We start from the raw sequence: 27,498 nt of genomic DNA, 5'->3' as shown, positions 1-27,498 counted from the left end.
GCACACACACACAATGTGTTACCACAAAACATTCCTGGGTATATAAAGCTCTATGTTAGGTTGTTGTTAGGTACCATCAATTTGAATTCAACTCATAGAAACCCTATCTATGTACAACAGAACAAAACACTACCTGGTTCTGTGCCAGCCTCACAATACTTGCTATACCTGAGCCCATCATTGCAGCTACTGTGTCAATTCATCTCATTGAGGCCTTTCCCATTCTTCATTGGCCTTCCCCTTTACCAAGCATGATGTCCTTCTCCAGGGAATGGTCCCTTCTGACAAAATGACCTAAGTAGGTGAGACAAAGTCTGGCCACACTCATTTCCAAAGAGCATTCCAGCTGCACCTCTTCCAGTACAGATTTGTTAGTTCTTCTGGTAGTCCATGGTACTTTCAGTATTCTTTGCAAACACCACAACTCAAAAGCATCAACTCTTCTTCGGTCTTCCTTGTTCATTGTCCAGCTTTCACAAGCATAAGAGGTGATTGAAAACATTATGGTTTGAGTTAGCTGCCCTTGGATCTCAAAGAGACATCTTTGCTCTTCAGCACTTTAAAGAGGTCTTTTGCAGCAGATTTATGCAATACATTGTCTGATTTCTTGACTGCTGCTTCCATTAGTATTGGTTGTGGAACCAAATAATAAGAAATCTTTGATAACGTTGATCTTTTCTCCATTTATCATGATGCTGCTTATTGGTCCAGTTGTGAAGATTTTTGTTTTCTTTATGTTGATATGTAATCCATACTGCAGACTGATGTCTTTAATATTCATCAAGAAGTGCTTCAAATCATCTTCACTCTCAGCAAGCAAAGTTGTGTCATCTGCATATCACAGGTTGTTAATAAGTTTTTCTCCAATCCTGATGCCACTCTCTTCCTCATGCAGTCCAGCTTCTTGGATTATTTACTCACTATACAGATTGAATGACTATGGCAAAAGGAAACAACCCTGACACACTACTTTCCTGATTTTAAACCATGCAGTATACCCTTGTTCTGTTTGAACGACAACTTCCTGGTCTATGTACAGGATCCTCATAAGCACAATTCAGTGTTCTGTAATTCCCATTTTTCTCAATGTTATCCATAACTTATTATGATCCACATAAGCAAATGTTTTTCCATAGTCAATGGATGTCCTTTCTGGTATTCCTTCCTTTCAGCCAAGATCCATTTGACATCAATAATGATATCCCTCATTTCACATCCTCTTCTGAATCCAGTTTGCATTTCTGGAAGTTCTTTGTCAATATACTGCTGCAACCGATTTTGAATCATCTTCAACAAGATTTTACTTGCCTGTGATATTAATGATACTGTTGGATAATTTCCATATTCTGTGGAATCACCTTTCTTTGGAATGGGTACAACTATAGATCTCTTCCAGTCAGTTGGTCAGGTAACTGTCTTCCGAATCCCTTGGCATAGCTGAGTGAGTGCCTCCAGTTTGGCATCCATTTGTTGAAACATCTCAATGGGTATTCCATCAGTTGCTGGAAACTTGTTTTTTTGACACTTCCTTCAGTGCAGCTTCAACTTTTCTTTCAAAACCATTGGTTCTTGACCATATGCTACCTCCTGAAGTGGATGAATATTGACCGATTCCTTTTGGTTCAGTGACTCTGTGTATTCCTTCCATCTTCTTTTGATGTTTCCTGCATCATTCAATATTTTGCCCATAGAATTTTTCAACATGGCAACCCAAGGCTTGAAGTTTTTCTTCAGTTCTTTCAGCTTGAGAAACACTGAGCATGTTCTTTTCTTTTGGTTTTCTAACTCCAAGTCTTTGCACATTTCATTATAATAATTGACTTTGTCTTCTCAAGCTGCTCTTTGAAAACTTCTATTCAGCTCTTTTATCTTGTCATTTCTTCCATTTGCTTTAGGTACTCTCCATTCAAGGGCAAATTCAGAGTCTCTTCTGTCTTCCATTCTGGTTTTTTCTTCCTTTTCTGTCTTTTTAATGACCTTTTGCTTTCTTCATGGATGATGTTCTTGATGTCATCCCACAATTCCTCTGGTTTTCGGTCATTGGTGTTCAATGCATCAAATCTATTCTTTAGATGGTCTCTAAATTCAGGAGGGGTCCAATCAAGGTCATAGTTTGGCTTTTGTGGACTTGTTTTAATTATCTATAGCTTCAACTTGAACTTGCATATGAGCAATTGATGGCCTGTTTCACAATCAGCTCCTGGGCTTATTTTGGTTGAGGATAATGAGCTTTTCTATCTGCTCTTTTCACAGATGTAGTCAATCTGATTCCTGTGTACTCCATCTGGAGAAGTCTATGTGTATAGTCATTGTTTATGTTGTTGAAAAAAGGTATTTGCAATGAATAAGTCATTGGTCTTGCAAAATTCTATCATGCGATCTCCAGTGTTATTTCTATCATCAAGGTCATATTTTCCAACTATCAGTGATTCTTCTTTGTTTCCAACTTTCACATTCCAATCACCAGTGATAATCAACACATATTGATTGCGTGTTTGGTCAATTTCAGACTGCAGAAGTTGGTAAAAATCTTCAATTTCCTCATCTTTGTCTTTAGTGGTTGGTGTGTAAATTTGAATAATAGTAATATTAAGTGTTCTCCCTTGTAGGCATATAGATATTATCCTATCACTACACCATTGTACTTCAGGATAGATCTTGAAACATTCTTTGTGACAATGAATGCCATGCCATTCCTCTTCAATTTATCATTCCCACCATAGTAGATCATATGGTTGTTTGATTCAAAATGGCCAAAACCAATCCATTTTAACTCACTAATGCCTAGGATATTGATCTTTATGCATTCCATTTCATTTTTGACAACTTCCAATTTTCCTAGATTCATACTTTTTACATTCCATGTTCTGATTATTAATGGATGTTTGCAGCTGTTTCTTTCATTTTGAGTTGTGCCATGTCAGCAAATGGAGGTCCTGAAACCTTTACTCCATTCACATTATTAAGGGTGACTCTACTCCGAGGAGGCGGCTCTTCCTCAATCATATTTTGAGTGACTTCTGACCTGAGGGGCTCATCTCCGGAACTATATCAGACAATGTGTATCAGGGCTATTCATAAAATTTTCCAGTAATATATCAGATGGTGTTTCACTGCTATTCATAAGGTTTTCACTGGCCAATTCATTGACAAATAGATGACCTCTTCCTTCTTCCAAGGCTTTCTTAATCTGGAAGCTCCACTGAAACCAGTCCACCATGGGTGACCCTGTTGGTATTTGAAATACCAGTGGCATAGCTCTCAGCCTCACAGCAACACACAAGCCACCACAGTATGACAAACTGACAAATGAGTAGTGGGTATAAAGCTCTACAGAACTTTTATTTTTGTGTTACAGACTAGGGTAGGCAAGTTACATTGCAATTTGTACAGCACAGAATTTAAAATCTGTTTTTAAAAGACTTTTTACACTGGTGTTGCAGTGGTTAAAGCATTCAGCTGCTAACCAAAAGGTCAGCAGTTTCAATCCATCAGCCACTTTGTGGGGAAAAGATGAGGAAGTCTGCTTCCATAAAGATTTACAGGCTTGGAAACCCTATGGGGTGTGTGTGTGGGGGGGGCAGATCTAATCTGTTCAAAAGGTTGCTGTGAGTTAGAATAGACTATATCAATGGGTTTTTTTGCTTGTCCCAGCTTCAGACTGGCAACTTCCCTCTACCCAAAAACTTTCATCAGCCTTTCACCAGCTCTCTTCCCATTTCTTCTCTTTACTCTTTTCTTTCTCTTCCTTTCACTCTGTGGGGCAGAGCCCAGATCCCTTTATATTCTTATTTGGACTAGAGTACCTTCATTTATGGCTGACTCTTGCCCCCGGACTCTCACTTTTTATTCTTCAGGTCTCTCTTTAAACAAGATATTTTCTTCTTAAGAAGCTTTCAGTAACAGCCATCTAGATGCATATTTCTAACAAGCTGGTGATATTGATGCTGTGAGTCTGGAGACTACATTTTGAGAACCACTGTTGAAAGCCAACATCACTAGCCTTACTTGTAGATGGTGTTTTGGTTAACTAGTGCTGCTCTGACAAAAATATACCACAAATGGTATGGCCTTAACAAACAGGAGTTTATTCTCTTACAGTTCAGGAGGCTAGAAGTCTGAGTTCAAAGTGCCAGGCTCTAGAGGCTGGGTGAAAACCCCTCGACCTTGGGCTTCAGCTCTGCCTCTTGCTCCCAGCCCACTGAAGCTAGAGACATCTCTTCATTCAGGCAGCTACTGGCTGCTGAGGCTAACAAGCCCAAGGTCGACAAATAAAATGGCACAGTCCCAATGTTACAAACCACATGGTAGGTCATTAATTCAAGTCCATTGTAAGTCCCAAGGTTGGCAGAGCATGGCAGGCTGCTGAGCAATGACTCGTCTACATGCAGGGTCCAAGTGTGCCATAAGCTAGAGACCATTCCCAAAGCTGCTTCTTATATACGGGAAGCAGACCACATCCCTAAAGGAGTTATTCAGCTGCTCCAATACATTCCACCATGGAGTTAATTATCAATATCACCATGGGGAATAATTACATCCAACTGCCCATCCACTCAACCAGGCCTAGCCAAGTTAACACACAAACTTAACCCCAATTTGACACACAACTTAACCACAGAGATGGACACCAACAACAGTCAGTACTGACATTGTGGTCTTCCTGTCCCTTCCCCAAATGACCACACCCTGATATCTGGGACAGGCAATAAAGACAAATTATCCATCAATTAAATCACTGCATTTGTTTGTCTTCATTCATTATTGCACTCCCCATACTTCAAGGTGTCTTTAGTTCTTATGTAACCATCAGTGGAAATACCTAGTATGCTCAGATAAATTCTATTCATCCCAGGGGATGAAAAAAATCTATCAGCCTTGGCTCTGATTCCAGTTCTTGTAAATTGATATGAGGATGGGATGGAGTTGGGAATCTGGACCAAGAAATGTTATGAAACAGGACAGCAGAAGTCCACCAAGAAGGACACCAGAGTCCTGCTTTTGAGGAGAAAATGGGAAGTGACATTGATAATCCCATCAAGATCTAAACATTTAAACCACCAGTTTGGAAGAAAGTCCTCCTTTCTTAACCTTTCCACCAAGATAAACCTAGAAATAAAACACAGGTCACTTCTGAGGGTTACTCCCTTCATCTCATCCTCAGAAACCACATCTACTATACCCAAAGCAAGGTCCTGTTCTTGCAGCTGGACAATTTATAGCTGTAATCCTAATCTCAAAGTGGACCTGGAGCCAGAAAAAAAGAAAAATGCCAATAGGACCAAAGCCTGATTCTGGATCCTAAATGTCTTTTTCAGCCTAAACAAAATTCCAAATGCTGCCTGGCAGCCACAACCAAATCAGACCCAGGCCCACAGCTGGAGCCTGCAGAGACATGGGGGCTGCAAAAGGAAAACACATGCTGATCTGAAGTTTGTCTCCCCTGAGTTTACTGCTCCACCAGGAGGATGCTAAGGAGGGCTGCTTTGGGCAAAGGCACAAGGTCATGTCTCACTTGCTGCTCTCTCCCTGTGAAGGCCGGAAATCAGCATCCCCAGGGCCTAACCCAGATCTGCCTCACCCTGCTGGTGCAACACCAAGACTCCTCTGGGGTCCAGCAGTCAAACACTGCAGCTAACTGACTTTTGCTTCTAACTATAGTTCCTGAAAGCAAAAAATTTGAGAAGTGAAACTAAACATGCCATCCTGTTAGAACGGGGAAGGAAGAACAGCCCCCTTTCTATTGGGCTTGTTATTTTACTCTGGGTTATCATGCAAGGTCTCACGGTTGCCCTCCTTGCCTGGGCTCTGCTTCACCCTCATGGTGGTGGTGGTGGTGATGCCTGGCCCACACACACAGCCTGCAAGAATGGAGACTTGGAAGTGCTCTACCAGAGCTGCGGTAAGACCTTCAAAATATCCATTTGTGTTTATGGGGAAATTAAGGCCCCCAGATGTGGCCTGCTGAAGTGGTTAGCAGGTGTGGGTTAGGACAGAAGGAGCCAGCAGGGGAACACTTTCTCACCTACAGCAGGGCTGCATGCTTGGGCCACTGGGAGTTTTTGAGAGAAGGAAGGATAAGGAGTGGGAGAGTCTGACAAGAGAGACAAAGATAATGAGAGAAAAAAGAAGAAGAAGAAGAGTCTAAATATAGAAATTCACTAACACCATAGAGCCAGGAAAGAGCTAAAATAACTGATGAGACTACCAAGTCACGATCGCCAGTTCAAAGTAAGAAGATGATTCCAAAAGGCAAAAAATAGAAACTGTACACCTGGGCTACCTTCCCAGTTTATTTAATTTGCAACTTGTATGTAAAGATCATTTATCCCAAAAGAGAAGATCCTTGTCCCTTCTTCTTACGATAGTTCTAGAGCTTTAACTGCAGTAGTTATTGCTGATAGTTGCTGTCAAGTGTGCCCCAATTCATGGTAACCCCAGGCACAACAGAGCAAAATGCTGTGCCATCCCCATAATGGGTTGCAGATCAAACTGTTGTGATCCATTGGCTGATTTTCAGAAGTCAATCACCAGGCCTTTGTTCCTACTCCATCTTAGTCTGTAAGTTCTGCTAAGACCTGTTCAGCAACACAGCAATACACAAGCTTCTATTGACAGAGGGTGGTGGGCATGAAGTACATTAGCTGAGAACTGAACGTAGGTCTCCTACAAGAGTGGAGACAAATCTACCATTGAACTGCTGTAGTATCACTCATTAATTTAGCAAACATTTATTATACAGCTATCAATCCTGAGGAGGAGACCTGGTGACACAATGGTTAAGTGCTCAGCTGCTAACCAAAAGACTGACAGTTGTAAAAATGGCCTGGGGGTGGCATCTGACTTCCTCTAACTTCACAAGGGGGAAGAAAATCAAAACCAACAACCCAAGGCAGATTCTTATGACATGGAATTCAGACGTGTCTCCACCATCCAACTTTTTCACCAACTCTAACAGTACCTGTCCCACCCACAGCACTTTCTATTCCTCTGCTTTGTTCGATAATTTGTTCCAGTGGCCACACAGAACTTACAAACAATATTGATGATTATGAGGTTTATAATGGAAGTGATGTCATTGTTAGGTACCATTGAGTCAGTTCCAACTGATATTGACCATATTTACGATAGAATGAAACACTGCCTTGTCCTGCACCATCTTCATAATCATTTCTATATTTGAGCCCATTGTGACAGAAACTGTGTCAATACATTTAATTAAGGGTCTTCCTCTTTTTTTACTGGTCCTCCTAATAACATGACCAAATTTCAAGAGACAAAGTCTTGCTATCCTCACTTCTAAGGAGCATTCTGTCTATACTTTTCCCAACACAGATTTGTTTGTTTTTCTGACAGTCCATAGTATATTCAATATTCTCCCCTAACACCATAATTCAAATGAATCAATTCTTCTTCAATCTTCTTTATTCTTTGTCCAAATTTTGCATTCATATGAGGCTTTTGGAAATACCACGGCTTGTGAAAATTTTTGTTTTCTTTATGTTGAGGTGTAATCTGTACTGAAAGCTGTGGTCCTTGATCTTCATCAGTAAGTGCTTTGAGTCATCTTCACTTTCAGCAAGAAAAGTTGTGTCATCTGCATATTGCAGATTGTTAATGAGTCTATCTCCAGTCCTGATACTGCACTCTTCTTTGTATAGTCCAGCTTCTTGGATTATTTGGGGGTTTTATCAGTCTCTATCTGACTGGTAATCCTGGTAAAATTTTTATGCGTTAGAACTTTGTTCCACATTTTTCTCCCACTCTACCCAGGATTTCCAATGTTCATCCCTTTCCAAGTGGTTAGCATTCATAGCCAGGCATCATTTAGTTCTTCTGGTCTCAGAGTTGTGTAGGCTGAGATGTCCATGGTCCATTAGTCCCTTGGACTAATTGTTTCAAAAAAAAAAAAACCTACTGCCATCAAGTCAGATCCTACTAATAGTGACCCCTCCTTGGGTTTCCGAGGCAGTATCTCTAAGGAAGTAGATTGCCCAACCTTCCTTCCAAGGAGTGGCTGGTGGGTTTGAACCATCAGCCTTCTGGTTAGCAGTCAAATGCCTTAGGCACTATGCCACCAGAGCTCCAGACATCTTTAATTTTCTTGACTCATTTTTGCTCTGGACAAAGAGAGACTAATAGTTATACCTTCGATGGCCAATTGCAAGCTTTTAAGAAACCAGTCACTACTTACCAGAGTAGAATGTAGAACAATGTTTTTTGTACTGTGTTGTGCCAAATGAGCTTGAAACCATGGCCCAGAACCCATAGGGCCAGAAACTCACTCCCTCAAGATGCTTGGCTATAGCTAAGAAGTTACCTTAACCGTGCCACCTGTTAGCTCTAATAGATAGATAGATAGATAGATAGATAGATAGATAGATAGATAGATAGATAGATACAGATATTATATACATATATATATAATATACATGCTATATATATGTATATATAATTTTGTGATTTAGGTGAAAGTTTACAGAGCAAATTCTTTTTCCATTCGACAGTTTATCCACTTTTGTTTTCATGACATTGATTGCAATCCCCATAATGTAACAGCTTTGTTCTCAATTCCTCCCTGTGGTTACCTTTCCCCTGTGTCCTTTCCTATGTATCCCTGCCCTCTGAGTTATCTCCTGTTGCAAATGCTGCCCTTCTGATCTCCCTTGGTTGATTGTTCTAAAGAGTATACCTACTGGTGCAATTGTTCACCTTGTAGGCCTGTCTATTGTTTGGCTGGAAGCCACAGGAATGAGTTTAATTTCAGGTCCAAAAGGTGACTAGGGGCCAGAATCTTGGGGGTTTTATCAGTCTCTATCAGCCAGTTCTCTTTTATGATTTTGAGTTTTGTTCCACATTTTTCTCTCACTTTCTCCAGGATCTCCTATTTTGATCCCTTTACAATTGGTTGACAGAGGTAGCCAGGCACTATGTAGTTTTTTGATCTCTAGGAGCTCTATTGTATATATGGACATTTTTATAACACATGCAAGTAAGTATGTAGAAATGTCATCTGCCAAACCATTCTTCTTGGAAGAGAGAATGGCCAGACTTCGTCTCACCTACCTTGGTCATATTGCCAAAAGGAACCATTCCCTGGAGAAGGATATCATGCTTGGTAAAGTGGAGGGTCAATAAAATGGATAGACACAGTGGCTGCAATGATGGGCTCAGGTATAGCAAAGATCAAACACAAGGCAGTGTTTCGTTCTGCTGTGCATAGGGGTCTTATGAGTCAGAGACGACGTGACGCACCTAATAATAACAACAACAAATATGGTCATGAATATATTCCCATTCACCTACCCATACCTGATCATCTTGATTATCTATCAATGTATCTACCCATAAATCAGTTTCTTATTACTGATAATGTAGTATTGTGTGTGTGATAGTATATACTTTTGTTGTCTGTCCCTCATGTGCACTTCTCCATGTCTTCCTTTTCTTTAATGATATTGTGTTTGTCACACACTTTTGTTATATTGCCTTTCCCTTCATCCAAATAAATGCACGTCTTTTAACTAGCTAGCAATTTTCCTTTCCCTCTCCTCCCAACCTTTTGACTTCTTCATGTATGATGTCTTTGATGTCATCCCACAACTCATCTGGTCTTTGATCATTAATGTGCATTACACTAAATCTATTCTTGAGATGGTCTCTATATTCAGGTGTGATATATTCAAGGTCACATTTTAGCCCTCATGGACTTGTTTTAATTTTCTTCAGCTTCAACTTGAAATTGCATATGAGCAATTGATGTTCTGTTCTGCAGATGGCCCCTTCCCTTGTACTGACATATTATTGAGCTTCTCTATCATCTCTTTCCACAGCTATAGTTGATCTGATTTCTGTGTATTCCATCTGTTGAGGTCCTTGTTATAGTCATTGTTTATGTTGCTGAAAAAAAAGTGTACTTGCAACAAATAAGTAATTGGTCTTGTAAAATTCTACCATGCAATCTCCAGTGTCATTTCTATCATCAAGGTCATATTTTCCAATGATTGATGCTTATTCTTTGTTTCAAACTTTCATATTGCAATCACCAGTATGTAGCAATACATCTTGATTGCATATTTGATCAATTTCAGACTGCAGAAGTTGGTAAAAATACTCAATTTCTTTGTCTTTGACATTAGTGGTTGGTGCATAAATGTGAATAACAATCATATATGCTGATCTTCCTTGTAGGTATGTAGATATTACCTTACCACTGACAGCATTGTCCTTCAGGATAGATCTTGAAATGTTCTTTTTGACCATGAATGCAGTACCATTCCTCTTCAATTTGTCATTCCCAGCACAATAGACCATATGACTGTCCAATTGAAAATGGCCAATAGTAGTCCATTTAGTTCACTAACACTTAGAATATCAATCACAATGCATTGCATTTCATTTTTTACAACTTTCAATTATCCTAGATTCATACTTCAAACATTCAACATCCCAATTCTTAATGGATATCTGCGCTAGTTCTTCTCGTTATAAGTAACATCACATCAGCAAATGAAGGTCCCAAAGCTTTACTCCATCTACATCATTTAGGTTGACTACTTTGAGGAGCATCTCTTCCCCAGTTGTATTTTTGATGTCTTCTAACCTGAAAGGCTCATCTTCTGGCATTATATCAGACAGTGTTTCTCTGATAGTCATAAGGTTTTCAGTGATGAATTTTTTCAGAAGTAGACTGCTATGTCCTTCTTTCTTGTCTGTCTTAATCTGGAAGCACAGCTGAAACCTGTTTACCATGGGTGACCCTGCAGGTATTTGAAATACAGTGGCAGTAACACAGCAACATGCAAGCCACTGCAGGATGACAGACAGATGAGTGGTAGTATTAGGGAAGTAACAGATTACAATTCAGGATCAGAAACAACTCAGGATACAGTTCTTCAGTCAAGACAGTTTCTTCCTAGCCATACACGTAGGCACACTTCTCTCTGGCCCTCAGGCTTTTGGTCCCTGCAGCTTCTTGGTCTATGCCCTGCTCCAGCAAGTGTCACAAAGCTCTTTAGCTACATCAATAAATGCCCAGAGGCATCCTACTCTGCCAGCAAGCCTTTTGCCCTAAAGCACTCAGCTTTCCCACTCTGTGCACTGGGAAGTTCACCAGGTCATCTCCTGCTGGTTTCCTCGTTCTGCTGCCTCTGCTGTTGCCATTTCTCTGCTTCTGCTTCTTACCATCTCCAATGTTATAACTCTCTCTATCTCTTGGGTCTAGGGTCCAAGCACAAGGATCCCTGATTCAATAGACATGCTCTGCTTACATCTCTCCTTCTTGGTGATAGTGAGATCTTCCCTGTGAACCTCTGGGATGGCTCATTTTAAGACTTGTTGTTGTTGTTATGTGCCGTCGAGTCAGCCCCGACTCATAGCGACCCCTCCTTGGGTTTCCGAGGCAGTATCACTACGGAAGTAGGATTGCCCAACCTTCTAGGGATGGCAAAATAGACCAATCCCTGGTTGGGTTCTATACACCTTATTTGAGTAGTCTTATCCCACAAGGGTCCCATGCACCTTACTTATGTTATTAGCAAGAGGGCCAATCCCCACCCCATTTGCATGGTCTCACCCAGACAATTGCTGGGAGTTAAAAAGACTATGGTGAAAAGAGCCATATTAGGTAACTCACTACACTACCACAGGGGTTCAAACACACTAGAAGTTCTGCGGAAGATGTGGCTGTCTGCTTTCTGGAAGATTACAGCCTTGGAAACAGGGTGGCTATGAATTGGAATTGACCCAACAGCAATGGGTTTTTAAATCAGTGCTGGTTTTTTCTCTAGCACTGTTGTTGTTGTTGTTGTTGTTGTTGTTATGTGCCGTCGAGTTGGCCCCGACTCATAGCGACCCCTCCTTGGGTTTCCGGGGCAGTATCACTACGGAAGTAGGATTGCCCAACACTCCTAGAGAAACAAAATAGATGTCAGAAGAGACTCTGAAACTTGCTCTTAAATGGAGAGTAGCTAAAGTGAAGGCAAGAAATGATGACATAAAAGAGCTGAATAGAAGATTTAAAAGGGTGTCTTGAGAAGACAAAGCATTATAATGAAATGTGCAAAGAAAGTGAAGTGACAGTGAAGATTACTGAAAGTGAAGATGACTTGAAGCACTTACTGATGAAGATCAAACGCTACAGCCTTCAGTGTGGATTACACCTCAACATAAAAAAAAAAAAAAAGAAAAAAAAATCCTCACGACTGGAACAATAAACAACATCATGACAAATGGAGAAAGAATTGAAGTTGTCAGGGATTTCATTTTACTTGAATCCATAATCAACGCCCACAGAAACAGTAGTCAAGAAATCAGACATCATATTGCATTGGGCAAATCTGTCGCAAAAGACTTCTTTAAAGTGTCTTTAAAGAGCAGAGATGTCACTTTAAAGACTAAGGTGAACTTGACCCAAGTCATGGTATTTTAATAGCCTCATATGCATATGAAAGCTGGACAATAAATAAGGAAGACTGAAGAAGAATTGATACATTTGAATTGTAGTGTTCATGAAGAATATTGAAAATATCATGGACTACCAGAAAAATGACAAATCTGTCTTGGAAGTACAGTCCAAATGCTCCTTAGAAGCAAGAATGGACAGACTTTATCTCAGGTACTTTGATCATGTTGTCAGAAGGCACCAGTCCCTGGAGAAGTATATCATGCTTGGTAAAGTAGAGGGTCAATGAAAATGGGGAAGACCTTCAATGAAATAGATTGTCACTGTGGCTGCAACAATGAGCTCAAACACACAAAGATTGTGGGGATGGCACAGGAGCAGACATTATTTCATTCTGTCATACATAGGGTCACTATGAGTCAGAGCTGACTCAATAGCAACTAACAACAACAAAGAAACAGAAATTAATATGCCATGGTCATTACCTCAATGGGGAAAACAGGAATGCAGTAGGTGAACAAAGAACAAAATGCAATTAACTGCAGTAACCCTGTGGGCTACCTGAGTGGGGAGAAGCTAACAGAGCCTCACGAGCATGAGAAGGACCCACACCTTGTGGCCTGGCTAGTGGAGTGGCACAACACTGAGAAATCTGTCATTTTGTCAGCAGACAGGGAGCATGATGCTATTTGGATGGAGTGAAGTGGGAATTAGAAGAGAGTGTGGCTTGAGGATCCAGTTTGGCCCCTCTCTAAGCTGAGGAGTAACTGAAGATGTCCCACTTGGGCAAATAGCTGATTTCTACAACTGCAGCCTAAAAGGCTCGCTACAGAAAGGCCAACAACAACGAATAAGGAAACAAGAAGAAGCCACTTGTCTGGCTTTCCCTGACTCTTTTAAAAAGAAGGATCATTGAAGTCTAAAAAAGAAAAAGATAGAAATTAAGTAAGTGAAAATGAATGGCTAGATGCTGGAGGTACTGACCCTGTCACCCTGGATCTTCCGTGGGGAAGGAGCCCTGGACTATGACAGCCCATTCATTCCAGATGCACGAGGAGAAGTCAAACAGACAATGAATGGATAGGCCACCTTCACAGGAAGATTGCCATGGCTGTCTGTCTCTCAGATTTACCCTTCAGCCAACAGTCCAGCCTGGCAAAGCCTTTAAAGTCAGCACCAGGAGAGGCAAGCAGAGGGAATAAGAATCAAGGGAGAACAAGGCTATGTCACCTACCTGTCCTGAGATAGCCCTACCTCTCAAGTAGGAGCCACTCTATGGAGTCAATAATGCAGAGGCCCAGCCTTGCTCCAGGCACCCATCCAGAGTAGTGAGATTGTTACACCCATCCAGAGGTGAGTGTAATGTGGCATGGTGGTGGGGAGAGAGTAAGGTGGTATCTAATATGTTGGAGGTCTTCAAGCTTGAGTCTAGGCTTGATTGATGACAGAAAAAAAAAAATGATAACATTTCATATTTAAGAAAGGTTTCTATATGCACTATGCTAAGTAGTTTATACATATTTTCTTTATTTTTCAAATATGTAAACTGAAAGTTAGAGACATTAAGTAATTTTTATAAGATCATATAGCTAGTTGTAGCATGATTACATCCCCAGTGGCACAAAGAAGGTATGGAATATTTGTAGAATTAAGATGAATTTATCCCAGGCTTGTCTGGCTCCTGAGTCCATGCTCCTAATCTCCTTGCAATCTAGAGTGTTGTTGGCAGGCTAGGTGGAATAGAGTTGAGAAGAGGGGACAACAGGGAGAAGGCATAAGAGGTGGCTCTGCATATTGTGTGGGAACCACAGGAAGTGTGGAAGGGAAGGAACACAGGAGATGGGTCAAAGAGGTGCCAGAACCAAGCAGGGCCTTGGAGGCCCAGAGAAAGTGGGACTGCTTCCTTTTGGCAGTGAAAAGGTAGCTTTTTTTTTTTTTTTTTTTAACTTTTTATTGTGATTTCAGTGTAAGGTTACAGAGCAAATTCATTTTCCATGCAACAGTTCACACACATTTTGTTCATGACATTGATTGCAATCCCCACAATATAACAGCTCTCTTCCCACTTCCTCCCTGTGGTTTCCTCTTTCCTATGCATTCTTGCCTTCTGAGCTTTATCCCTGAGCAAATGCCTCCCTTTTGATCTCTTTTGATTGATTGTTCTAAGGAATGCATATCTCCCTGGTGTAATTCTTCATCTCATAGGCCTGTCTATTTTTTGGCTGAAAGTTGAGTCACAGGAGTGAATTTAATTCCTGACCCAAAGGGTTACTGAGGACCAGTCTCCAGAAAGATGTCTTGGGTAGAACTGGGGATATTTAATTGGAATTTGTTTGAGGCTGGAGGCAGGAGGAGTAATATTCCAGGAAAGAAAAGAGGTGAACCTGCCTAGTATCATTTTGACAGTCAGTGAGAATCTATGGTACCCAGGGATCATTAGTAGCCCATTTTTTGATAGCCATTGAGCTACAAAGAGGTGGGCCCAACGGTAGGCTGAATGGCTGCCGAAAGGTGCAGAGCCCAGACTGGATGTACCTATTAATGCTGTGAGATTCACAGGAAGCAGCCCCATGTGTTTAAAAATTCTTAGGGCACATCTCAGGCTACTAGAATCCCAATTCCCATAGGACAGTGAGAGGGTCACCTGGCAAAATAAAAGATCCATTGTTTTCTGGCTTTTTGTAATTTTAGAATGAGGAGAGAAGAAAGAAGATCTTAAGTTAGCCACTATTCTAAATAATAAAAAAAAATCTCTAGGGAGGAAGAAAGATCCTCATAAGCAGTTACTGGGCTCTAGCATAGTGCCTAAGGCACTTGAGTGCTAACCAGAAGGCTGGCGGTTCAAACCCACCAGCCACTCCTTGGAAGGAAGGTTGGGCAATCCTACTTCTGTAGTGATACTGCCTCAGAAACCCAAGGAGGGGTCGCTATGAGTCAGGGCCAACTCGAAGGCACATAACAACAACAACAGACACTAACCAGGAAGTGAGCCACATTTTTTTTAGAAATGCTAAAACATTGCCTTGCCCAACTATTTCTGCTGCAGTAAATAAAAGAGCAATCTTATCTACAAAAGCAAGAAGGGAATGAAAGCAATCATGGGCCTTTCCTTTGTTAAATCACAAAGCAATTCCCAGAGCAAGAAAAAGCACAGAGACCCCACCCCGAGACACAACAAATGCCCACCATGTATTTATTTATATGTCACTGCTATTGCACAATGATCTGTGGTATCCTGTGGAAATGCACATGCTAAGAAGATGAAATAAGTACTGGGAGAAGCAGAGTGAGAGGAGTAAGGGGAGGGGAATAATAAAGATCACACACAGGAAAGAAAAGCTGAGAATCCAGAGTCTGAAAACTTAGTGCAAATCCTCATGTAATACTCTCCAAGCCTCATGCCCTTGTCTATAACATGGATGCATTGAGTTTCCTATGCCTTCTGTAATTGATGATCACATAGTGACTCACTATGTCACACATTTATTCTCTTAGCTTTCTGGAGGTCAGAAGTGCAAATTAGTTTCACTGTGTCAAAGTATGGCCAGATTCATTCTCCTTTGGAAACTCTAGGGCAGAATCCACTTCTTTGCCTTTCCCAGCTTCTAGAGCTGCATCCCTGGTATCCCTTGGCTCAGGGCCCCTTCCTCCATCCTCAAAGCCAGTGGTACAACATCTTCTGTCTCTGAGTCTGTATTCCTCTCCATCCATCACATGGCCTTTCTACTGTGTCAAGTCTCCCTCTTCCTCCATCTTACAAGGACACTTGTGATTGCATACAAAACCCAAGCAAATAATCCAGGGTAATCTCCCCACTTAATGAAACTTAACATAATCATATCTGCAAAGTCCCTTTTGCCATGTAAGGTAACATACACAGGATCTGTGGGTTAAAATGTGCATGTCTTTGGGGCTATTATTCAGCCTATTACAGTAGGGATATACTCTTACCTACCTCACAGGTCTGTGTAAGGATTAAGTGAAAGGAGTGCATGAAAAGTGCTTAACACATACTATGCACTCAATAAATCTTTGTAGCTCATGATTTTGTAAGGTATTTATTTTACTGTTGGCAGTGGTATATTTGACTATAAGCTTTCTTGAGACCAAATTAAACAAGGAAATGACATCATAAAATAAAACCACATTAGTTTTTCAGGAGATGTACACATTTTCCTGATCCTGGGATGAACTATGCAAGGAATTCCCCCTTTCCTGATAAAGAGGACACTGTGTGGCAGAATGGATGGCTTCCTTGGTGGCTCACACATTACTGTTTCTCACAGTGCCTCTCACTGTGGGCTCATCACCAAAATGCAAATCAAGATCAGTTCTGCATAGGACCACAGAGAACATTCCATAAATGCAACAGAGGTAGCTTATTTAAGGGGAAAATTTGACTGTCTATAGGAATGGATGGACTGTAAGTCCTACGCACAATCCTCTGTAAGTATTGCTGTTGTCGTTACGGAGTTTTGGGTAAAAGTTGGATAGCAGGGTTCTGGGTTATATTTTTTAACCTTGAGTATAGATTCCAATATTGTCATTTAAGGGCAGACCCACGTGCTTTGAAATGAACCAGGTAGAGAGGTGGATCATAAAAATTAAGAGATGTGTGGCACATGTCTACATGAATTCATGTCCCCTTTTCAGTTTCCCTGGCACATACAGTCAGCCTGGCCATACAAGTGGCTCCTAGGAAGAGTTTAAGGTTGTGGTTGTCAAACTTGAAAGCTAAATCTTACCTTCTGGCTGTTTATGTTCAGCCCATGAGCTAAGAATGCTTTTCACATTTTTTAATGGGTGAAAAGATCAAAAGAAGAATAATATTTTGTGACATGTGAAAAAATTATATGCAATTCAAATTTTAGTGCCCATAAAGTGTTACTGGAATACAGCCATGCTTTGTGTTTATATCTGTCTGTGGCTGCTGCTATGCTACTAGGGCAGAGTCAAGTGGATGCAACTGGAGACCATGGGCCAAAAAGCCTAAGCTATTTACTATCTGGCCCTTTATAGAAAAGTTTGCTGACCACTAGTCAAGGGTGCAAAGGAATCTTTCAGGCTCTTCACCAGATCACAACCTCAAACTCTGGATTTTCCAGATGATTCCAGCCATAGAGGAAACTACATGGGCTGCAAGAGTGACAAGTGAACTTGACATCAAAAACACCATAACTGCAAATAATTTCTAGGATCCCTTTGAGAAAATCATCTTTGTCACAAACATCTCTTATTTGAGCATGACATTTTATAATGAATAAAGTCATCCATTTATAAAGATTCTAATCCTTACAAATAACCCTATGAAATAGATGGGGTGTTCATCCCCATTTTCCAGATCAAAAACCTGAAGCACATATATGTTAAGTATCTTAACAGAATCACATACCTGAGCCATGATACAAAGTAACCTAAGGATTCTGACTCCATTCTAGTGACTTTGATTCTAGTGACTTCTAATCTGAATGAATCCATGACATCTGATCCCAGACATATAACGGGGACAAGTGGAAGGCACTGCTCAAAACACATCTTCAGGTGAAAGCTCTAAGCATTCTGTGCAGTAGTAAAAGCAGAAAAGTGTGGGGTGGGGTGGTGGTTACGTTTGTGTATCAACTTGGCTGGGCCTTGTTGAGAGGCTGGGCAGCTGGTGGTAGTTATTCCCCATGATGAGACTGCATCTACTCCATGGTGGGATCTACCACAAACAGCTGAGTATCTGCTTTGGGTATGTGGTCTGCTTCCCATATATAAGAAGCAGCTTTGAGAATGGTCTCTAGCTTGTGGCACCTTGAACCCTGCATGTAGCCGAGTCATTGCTCAGCAGCCTGCCATGCTCTGCCGACCTTGGGACTTACCATGGACTTGAATTAATGGCCTGCCATGTGGTTTGGTAACATCGGGACTGTGCCATTTTATTTGTCAACCTTGGGCTTGTTAGCCTAAACAGCAATTAGCTGCCTGAGTAAAGAAAAGCCTCTAGTTCCCGTGGGCTGGGAGCAGGAGGCAGAACTGAAGCCCAAGGTCTAGGGGCTTTCACCCAGCTCCTAGAGCCTGGCACTTTGAACTTGGACTTCTATCCTCTAAATTTTAAGAATAAACTCCTATTTGTTCAAACCACCCCATTTGTGGTATATTCTTGTCAGAGCAGTACTAGGTAACCAGAACAGGTGGGGAGAGACTGATTTATCTTCTCATTAAGGGATTCTTTTATCTTCTTCCTTGAACAGTTTCTCTTTGCTACCCCTCCTAGTCCCCTCACTAAGCACCCATTCCCAAATACCCACCTGGCACTTGCAACAGCCATAACAGTTTGCCTTTGCTACAGGATGTCTGGAGTTGGCATCTCTCAAATTAAACAAAGCAATGAAGAGTCATTCTCTTATCAGTAAGAAAAACCTATGATTCAGTCCCAGTGAGTTAACATCTGTATTTCATAGAAAAACTCTCCCTCCTCTACACTCATCAGAAGTGTCCTCTGTGGAGTAGTAGTTGGAGGGCAGTGTTTGGAGGAGCCCCATCTCTGGCAGAATGTTGGGTGTCATGAGGGGTCCCCAATGCACATTGGCCAACCACTCAGGAGTTTCTGAGTTTCGATGGCCATTATGTAGTATCCAGCCACCAGGCTTTCATTGTGAAACTTCCAATTACATGTCTACCCTCCTCTCCCATGGAGGCAAGCAGCTTTGCCCATATCTGCCTGAGCAGATTTCTGAGATACTTAATCTGACCTCCAAAAGGCCCTTTAATTACAAAGTCTAAATTGGGCCTCGTGCAACTGAATAATCTATCAAGGTAATCAAACAAGACAATTAATCAGACTTTAAGAATGCAAAATAATTCAGGCAACATCTTCAAAATCAGACTAAACTGCAAATGACCTAGCCACATGGCAGACTGAACAAGTGCCATTGATAAAATGCCCACAGCGAAGTTATAAAGATCTGCCTGGAAGAAAAAGGAGAAAAAATTACTTTCTTCAGAAACTGGTAATTCTGTAGTAAATGGAGCACAAAAGAAACAACACCAAAAAAAAAAAAAAAAAAATGAAACCATCACTGGCCATGTCGTTATTTAGTGATATTTTCACAGAAAGCAATTTCTCTCTTAATTTATTTTCCCAGATTAACAGGAATATCAATTAAATACTGACAATTAATGAAAAGAAGCTTAATAGCCTAAAAGAAAAAGATGTAATTCCAAGGAGTTAACTTTGAACATACAGGGTTAAACAGTTGTCATGAGCAGCTGGGTAGCACAAACAGCATTCAGCTGCTAATTGAAAGATAGTAGGCACAAGTCCACTGACAGAAGAAATCCAAAAGGTGATTTAAAGCCAAAAGGTCACAGCCATGAAAACCCTACAGAGTGTAGTTTCTGCTCTGCGTATGTGGTGTCGCCATGAGTCACAATCAACTCAAAGGCAGCTGTTTTTTTGTTTGATTTTTTGAGCAGGGCAGGAATTTTTGCCCAAACTGAACTTAAAGATGACAAGTTGGAAAATAGTAGGAGGTCGGCATTAAGATGTTGATTATAAAAATGGGAAATGAAAGTGAACAGAGGCTGTGGGGGGAAGCAAACTACTTAGTCGTATTCATGCTGCCAAGCCACTGGCCCCAGTTTCCATTTGATTGTTACCATTTTACAGCTAGACCTCTGCCATGATACTAATTCTTCTAAGAACTTTTTAAGCAACATGCTAAATAACCTAGTGAATAAGGACGTAAAGAGGGAACAAAGTAAAGAATTTGTTGTTCTGTCCAAGACACATCTTCCCAAACACTGTTCACTTCTCTTTCCAGCTCAGACAAATCATGTTGGACAGCTTTGCTCAAGTTCTGGGAGGAGAGTCTTTGGAGAGGTCTAGATGGGGGAGGGCTGTACCCCAGCTCAGTGACAACTTTTGTAGAAATTACAAGAGCAGGTAACACAGCCCCAAAGCAGCAGTGAGTCTGATGTGCTTAGCAGAGTAAACTGCACCCCGGGCAAGGCTGTTCAGGCTCAAAGGCTTGCAGTAGGGCACGTGTCAAACAGAACAAAATAGCTATTTCCTCCAGAGGCCAAAGAAAGGCAAGGTGGAAGAGCTTTCACAGCTGGAGAAGCCCTTGGCAGTGCCCAGCAAGGCCCCGCTCCAGCCTCAAAGGAACGCACAGATGGCAGAACCCTCATCAGTATTGATAAAAGCCTCAGAAGACATCAGACTGCATACCGGAGGCAGGAGCTGTGCTCCAAAACTGGAGCAATAGGTCAGGGGTTCCCATTGAAAGGAAGGGAATTCTGCCTGGAATGGTGGCCTATCTTGTCTGGCCTCTGTTCCTTTTCTGGGATGTTTTGTAAGGTGATATCACAGGATCCAACAGCTTTGTTCTGAGGTTCTAGAGAAACAAGGTGAGCAGCAGAAGACATTTGGGTCTACAGAAAGACAAGCCTTTGGTGACACAGTGGTCAAGCTCTCTACTGCTAACCAAAAAGTCAGCATTTCAAATCCCATAGCTGTTCTGCAGAAAAAAGATGAGGCAGCTTGCTTCTGTAAAGATTTACAGCCTTGGCAATCCTTTGTGGCAATTCTACTTTGTCCCACAGGGTTGCTATGAGTTGCAATCCACTCAATGGTTCGGTTTTGGGTTCTTGGAGCAGTGTTTGTGGAGTATCTGCCAGTCTTCTTGTGTGGGATTGAAGAAGGCCTCATTGTATGCCGCTTCTTGACATTCCAAGCCAGTTGTCCCTCTAGTGGCTCTCTGCCTTCAGAATACAAGTGAGTGGTAACCAAGCCAGTGGCTGGAAAGAAAAAGAAAAGGCTCCCCAGCACAGAAATCCCAGCTCACTGTTTCCAGCACAATTTATAGTCTAAGATTCACATAGCTGCTTCCTCGGCCCAAGTGTTCTCAATGGGCTTCCTTATTTGAAGCCTGACACCACCCCTCTGGCCAGATGGGCACCGCTGCCAGCACCAGTGAGTAACCAGAATAAAATGATCAGAGTTCCCTTTGCCTGGTAACCCAAGGGACCCTTTCCCATTGCTGTGAGAATTCATATGCAAAGGATGTCTCTGGATGTTTGAGTACTCAACTTAGTCTTCTTACACTGTGTTAAAAAATATTCCTCATACAATCAATAAATCAAAACTTTGTAAATTTAACAAATTAAATTTTTTAAGACATGCATACATTGATCACAAATTTATTAATAGGATTGTTTGAAGCATTTAATCTGATACAGCAGATTTTCCTAAAGCTTTAAAACTTTTGCAAGTAGGCAAACCAAAAGCCATTGCCGTCAAGTCAGTTCTGACTCATGGTGACTCCATGTGTAACAGAATAGAACTGATTGATAACGTTTCCTTGAAAGTAATCTTTATAGAAGGAGACTGCCAGGCCTTTCTTTCGTGAGACCTCTAGTGGGTTTGAAACTCCAACTTTTAGGTTAATAGACATGTGCAAACTGTGCCACCCAAGGACCCATTAAAAACAGGCAAAGCAAACAAATTATCATTTATTATTACCATTTTTCTTAAACTAGTGTGAAAATATTGATATGATGAGTTAGAATCTATTTATCATTCTATTACTAATACTCATCTTTATTCTTACACCTTTCTGTGATTATAGTTGTATTATTATTATACTTATATACCACCCTTCTCTCATTTTGTCCTATTGTGATAGCTTGTGTGCTGCTGTGGTGCTGGAAGCTACACCACCAATATTTCAAATAGCAGCAGGGTCACCCATGGTAGATAAGTTTCAGCAGAGTTGACAGACTAAGACAGACTAGAAAGAAAGACCCTACAATCTACTTCCAAAACTCAGCCAAAGAAAATCTTATAGATCACATTAGAGTATTACCTGATATGGTGATGAAAGATAAGACCCCTAGGTTAAAGGGCACTGCACAATAGCTGCAACTCTGAACTCAAATATACCAATGACCAGGAAGATGGTATAGGACAGGGTAACATTTTGTTCTGTTGTACACAGGGTTGCCATGAGCCATAATCAACTCAACAGTAAACAACAAAAACATTATATTTATATTTATTATTCTTACACTTTCCTGGGGATATTTCTGTATTTTCATAGGTTTAAATAGTCTCTTCTAGATCAAGATAAAGATTATCATCTCATACCAGACAAGAATGAAGATTTTGAGTTACCAACCAATTGATTCTGGGCTTGGTGGTCAGTCAGCAGGTTAAGCTCTCTTTAAATTTCACTTGTTATATCCTTAAGATTTTTTAAGCCCCTTCCTTCACAAGTTGCCCTGTAGCCTGGTGCTTTTTCCTCAAATGTGTTCTTTTCAAGTTTTGCTTGGTCATTTTCATGTAGCTCATCATCCCCCCATTACTGTATATTGATCTGCTGTGTAAACATTGTTGGAAACTTAATGCCTGCCTTGGTAATGTCAGAATATAATTAGAAGGGTCACTGAGAGGGTTCACCTCCCAGAAGATGATGCTTTTGTCTATACAGTTCAGGCCCATCTTCACAGCATTTAGCTAATTCATCATCTTAGAACATGGCATCGAGCCATCATTCTATTTGTTTATTCTGTGTAATTGCTGGTACTGATTTAACTGCTGTCTGGCTTTCTACCTAGTTGTCTGTCTAGAGCTGGTCAGTCCCTCTCATAGTTTTTCCAGGGCTATCTGGCTGTTTCATTCCTTGGACCTACCCCGACTTACTTGGAAAGATAAAAATCTCATCATTCCTTCTGGTCTGTCCATATGGATGGAAACACTGAATCTCCAGACAACTGAGAATGAGGCTTCATGCTCATCTAGTGCCTGGAGCATGGCTCAATCTCCTTCTTGTTTTTGTTAAGACTGCATCACCCAGAAATGCCTCTTTAAGTAATTCCTCAAAACAGAATCAGAAGAGATGAGGTCATAAAGAGCTCAAGACAGCAACTGCCTGACAACATTAATGTCTTTTGTTCCAATCAACAGAGGAGAGGAAATGCTGAATGGCCTTCTCTGCTTTCACACCATGTTCCTTCTTTTAGAAGTGAGAATGGAAGGCCACACAGGATTACTCACAACCTTGTGGTCAGTGTAATCACTCAGTCTTTCCCACCATGGCTTGCAGTGGCTGTATACCCAGCAGATGAAAGAGAGGGAAGGCATCTACATGGGTGAGGTGCCAAAAGCAACTCTCGAGCATCATCTTTATGCTTTGTGAGGCCAGGCATTTGGTGTAGCTTTTTGACAATCTGCCTGTGCCTCCTTATGAAAGGATATTTTCCCAAAATTGTGTTAATGGATGTTAATTGGTCCCAGAAGCAGCCAGGTGGGCTGGTATTTTCACATGACTGCCTCTATCTCGACCTGACAGGTGTTTTGCTGGCACCTAGGGAAGGGTCAGCATTGGGTTAGCCCTGCCCACAGGCTTAGGGTTAGACCCAGGGCTCTTCACAGAACTGGGAAATATTCAGGCTAGATAGAAACTCAAGGCTTCAGTGTAAATCCTACCTTAATCAGATGAGGAAACTCTGAGCCAGAAAAGCCATGTGTCCTCAGTCACCATCTCAGAGCTGGGTGGTGGTGGAACCCTATCAGGCAAGCTCTGCCTCCTCTCTCAAGCATAAATGCCATTAGGTGAGCTCATCCAAATTCAGATAAAAAAATATCATACAAGCCAAGACAAAACCCTCCCCCTCACACTCACATCCCCAAAGTGCAAAGAATCTTATTTGCATGCATCCTTCTCTTTAAGACTATTTACCCACCTCCCCTCTCTTCCAAGGCTTTTTAAAGCAAGAACTATTGTATATTCCAAAGATCTATAGCGGCTCATTTAAAATACTGAGAAAATCAAGATATCTATAAATATGATGTTTCAACAAACAAAAAACCAGTTGGATTCCTCTACATCAGCAAAGAAATCACTGAAAAGGAAATAAGGAAATCAATGCCATTTACAATAGCTACCAAATAAATAAATAAATAATAAAATATTTGGGAATAAATCTTACCAAGGACAAAAAAAGACCTGTATAAAGAAAACTACAAAGACTACTTTGAGAAACAATAAAAGATCTACGTAAATGGAAGAACATACCATGCTCATGGATAGGAAGATTAAGCATTGAGAAAATGTCAATACTATGCAAAGCAATCTATACATTTAATGCAATCCCAATCCATATCCCATCAACATTCTTTAAGGAGATGAAAAAACCAATCACTAATTTTATATGGAAAGGGAAGAGATCTCAGATAAGCAAAGGAAGAAGAACAAAGTAGGAGGTCTCACACTACTGGATCTCAAAACCTGCTATACAGCCACAATAGCTAAAACTGCCTGGTATTGGTAAAATGGCAGATACATAGACCCGTGGAATAGAATGGGGAACCCAGAAATAGATCCTTTGACCTACGGTCAGCTGGTTTTTACAAAGGGCTGAAATCCATTAAATGGGCAAGAGGCAGTCTCTTTAAGAAATGGTGCTGGAACTACTGGAAATCCATTTGCAAATAAATGAAACAAGATCTGTACCTCACACCAAACACAAAAACTAACTCCAGATGGATCAAAGACTTAAATGTGAACTCTAAAACTATAAAATTCCTTATGGAAAAACTAGGGGAAAATTTAGGGGTGCTATTTTATGGCATAAACAGACTGTCAAGCATAACACAAAATGCACAGACAGCAGAAGATAAACTAGATGAATGGGACCTTCTAAAAATTAAAGTTTTATGTGTTTCAAACGACTTCTCCAAAAGAATAAAAAGAGAACCTACAGATTGGGAAAAAATATTTGACAATGACATATCTGACAAGGAACTTATCTCTAAAATATATGGGGAACTCCAACATCTCAACAACAAAAAGACCAGTATAGTGAGGAACAAATTTGTAAAGGAAGCCACAGCATCCTTGAAGACTGCTGTGATTGCTATTTTATGTAAGCCAGATTTGACAGTGGGAACTGCCCTAATTGAACTAATATATTTAACTACATTGGGGCTGATTTGATGCCGTGGTGGTAGGGACCAAGTGGCAGCAGTTAATTGACAAGGACAAGGTGAGTGTGGTTACCATAATGAGCAGCAGAGTCAAAACAGTAATCAGAATACTCTGACTTGTGTGGAATTATGGCATTGGCTTACTTAGGCATGATATTCCTAGGAGTGAAATACATGGCAAACCTACTAAATATTTACTTTATCTGTATAGACTGAAGAATTCTAGGTCATGTGAACAGCAGCCTAAATTTAATCACCAGAATACAGAGTCACGGCCTCTCAATCAATTCCTAGACTTGAGTCAGTTTACAGACCCACAACCTCTCGAATGAAAGGGAGGCTGGATCCTCTTGAGGAAGGACCCCGCTACATTGCCAAAGATTTATAATGTCAATCTTTCTCCCAGCCTTCTGCAAAGGGATCGGAGGCCTTTTACAAGAGTGACTGTTCATTGGGGAAAAATAAATAATCAGACTTTTCAGGGATTACTGGAACTGGCTCTGAACTGACTCTAATTCCAGGAGACCCAAAGTGTCATCGTGGCCCACCAATCAGAGTAGAGGCATATGGAGGTCAAGTTACTGATGGAATCTTAGCTCAGGTGCATCTCACAGTGGGTCCAGTGGGTCCCCAAACCCATCCTGTAGTGATTTCCCCAGTTCCAGAATGCATAATTGGAATAGACATACTAAGCAATTGGCAGAATTCCCACATTGGGTCCCTGACATGTGACATAGGGCTATTATAACAGGAAAAGCCAAGTAGAAGCCATTAGAACTGCCTCTAACTACAAAAAATAGTAAACCAAAAGGAATTCCACATCCTTGGAGAGGTTGCAGAGATTACTGCCACCATCAAGGCTTGAAGGATGCAGGGGTGGTGATTCCCACCACATCACCATTTAATTCACCTATTTGGCCTGTGGAAAAAATAGATGGATCTTGGATAATGACAGTAGATAATCGTAAACTTAATCAGGTGGTGACTCCAATTGTAGCTGCTGTTCCTGATGTGGTTACATTGCTTGAGCAAATTAGGAAATCTCCTGGTACTTGGCATGCAGCTATTGGTCTGGCCAATGTTCTTTTTTCTCAATACAAATTTCAAAGGACCATCAGAAGCTGTTTGCCTTTGGCTAGCAAGGCCAATAATATGCTTTCACAGTGCTTCCTCAGGGGTATATCAACTCCCCAGCACTATGTCATAATTTAGTCCATAAGGATCTTGATTGCCTTTCCCTTCCACAAGACATCACACTGGTCCATTATATTGATTACATTATGCTGATTCGACCTACAAAGGAAGAAGTATCAATGTCACTAGACTTATTGGTGAGACATCTGTGTGCTAGAGGGTGGGAAATTAACCCAACAAAAATTCAGGCACTTTCCACCTCAGTGAAATTTCTAGGGGCTAAATGGTGTGGGGTATTCCTACTAAAGTGAAATGCACTGCTGTTGAGTCGGATCCAACTCATAGTGACCCCTCCTTGGGTTCCCGAAGCAGTATCACTACAGAAGTAGATTGCCCAACCTTCCTTCTGAGGAGTGGCTGATGGGTTTGAACCTCTAGCCTTCTGGTAAGCAGTCAAATGCCTTAGGGACTAAGCCACCAGAGATCCTTACTAATAAAGTGAAAGATAAGTTATTGTATCTGGATTCCCCCACAACTAAAAAGGAGGCACAATGTCTGGTGGGCCTCTTTTGGATTTTGGAGGCAACATATCCCTCATTTGGGTGTGTTGCTTCAGCCTATTTATCAAGTAACTTGGAAAGCTAGTTTTGAGCGGCACCTAGAATAACAGAAGGCTTTGCAACAGGTTCAGGCTGCCATGCAAGCTGCTCTGCCACTTGGGCCATATGATCTGGCTGATCCAATGGTGCTTGAAGTGTCTGTAGTAGGTAGAGATACTATTTGGAGTCTTTGGCATGTCTCTATTGGTGAATCACAATGCAGACCCTAGGGATCTTGGAGTGAAGCCCTACCATCCTTTGCAGATAACTATTCTCCTTTGGAGAAACAGCTTTTAGCTTGTTATTGGGTTTTAGTAGAGACTGAATGCCTAACCATGGGCCACCAAGTCACCATGAGGCCTGAGCTTCCCATCATGAACTGGGTGTTGTCT

The 27,498-nt window shown here is 41.1% G+C and overlaps 1 protein-coding gene across 1 annotated transcript in view; it reads left to right on the top strand.

Moving 5' to 3' along the window:
- Window positions 1-5,772: 5,772 nt before the first annotated feature.
- The window catches only part of LY86 (lymphocyte antigen 86), a 158,066-nt gene continuing 136,340 nt past the window's right edge, over window positions 5,773-27,498 (top strand). Inside the window, exon 1 of the mRNA XM_007935343.1 lies at window positions 5,773-5,902. Within this exon, the coding sequence (XP_007933534.1) occupies window positions 5,773-5,902 (130 nt within the window). The remainder of the gene's footprint in view (window positions 5,903-27,498) is intronic.

This window comes from Orycteropus afer, unplaced genomic scaffold (assembly GCF_000298275.1).
Source record: "Orycteropus afer afer isolate SDZICR_OR568_19922 unplaced genomic scaffold, OryAfe1.0 scaffold00027, whole genome shotgun sequence".
Classification (NCBI taxonomy): Eukaryota; Metazoa; Chordata; class Mammalia; order Tubulidentata; family Orycteropodidae; genus Orycteropus; species Orycteropus afer.
This window is presented reverse-complemented; position numbering and strand designations above follow the sequence as displayed.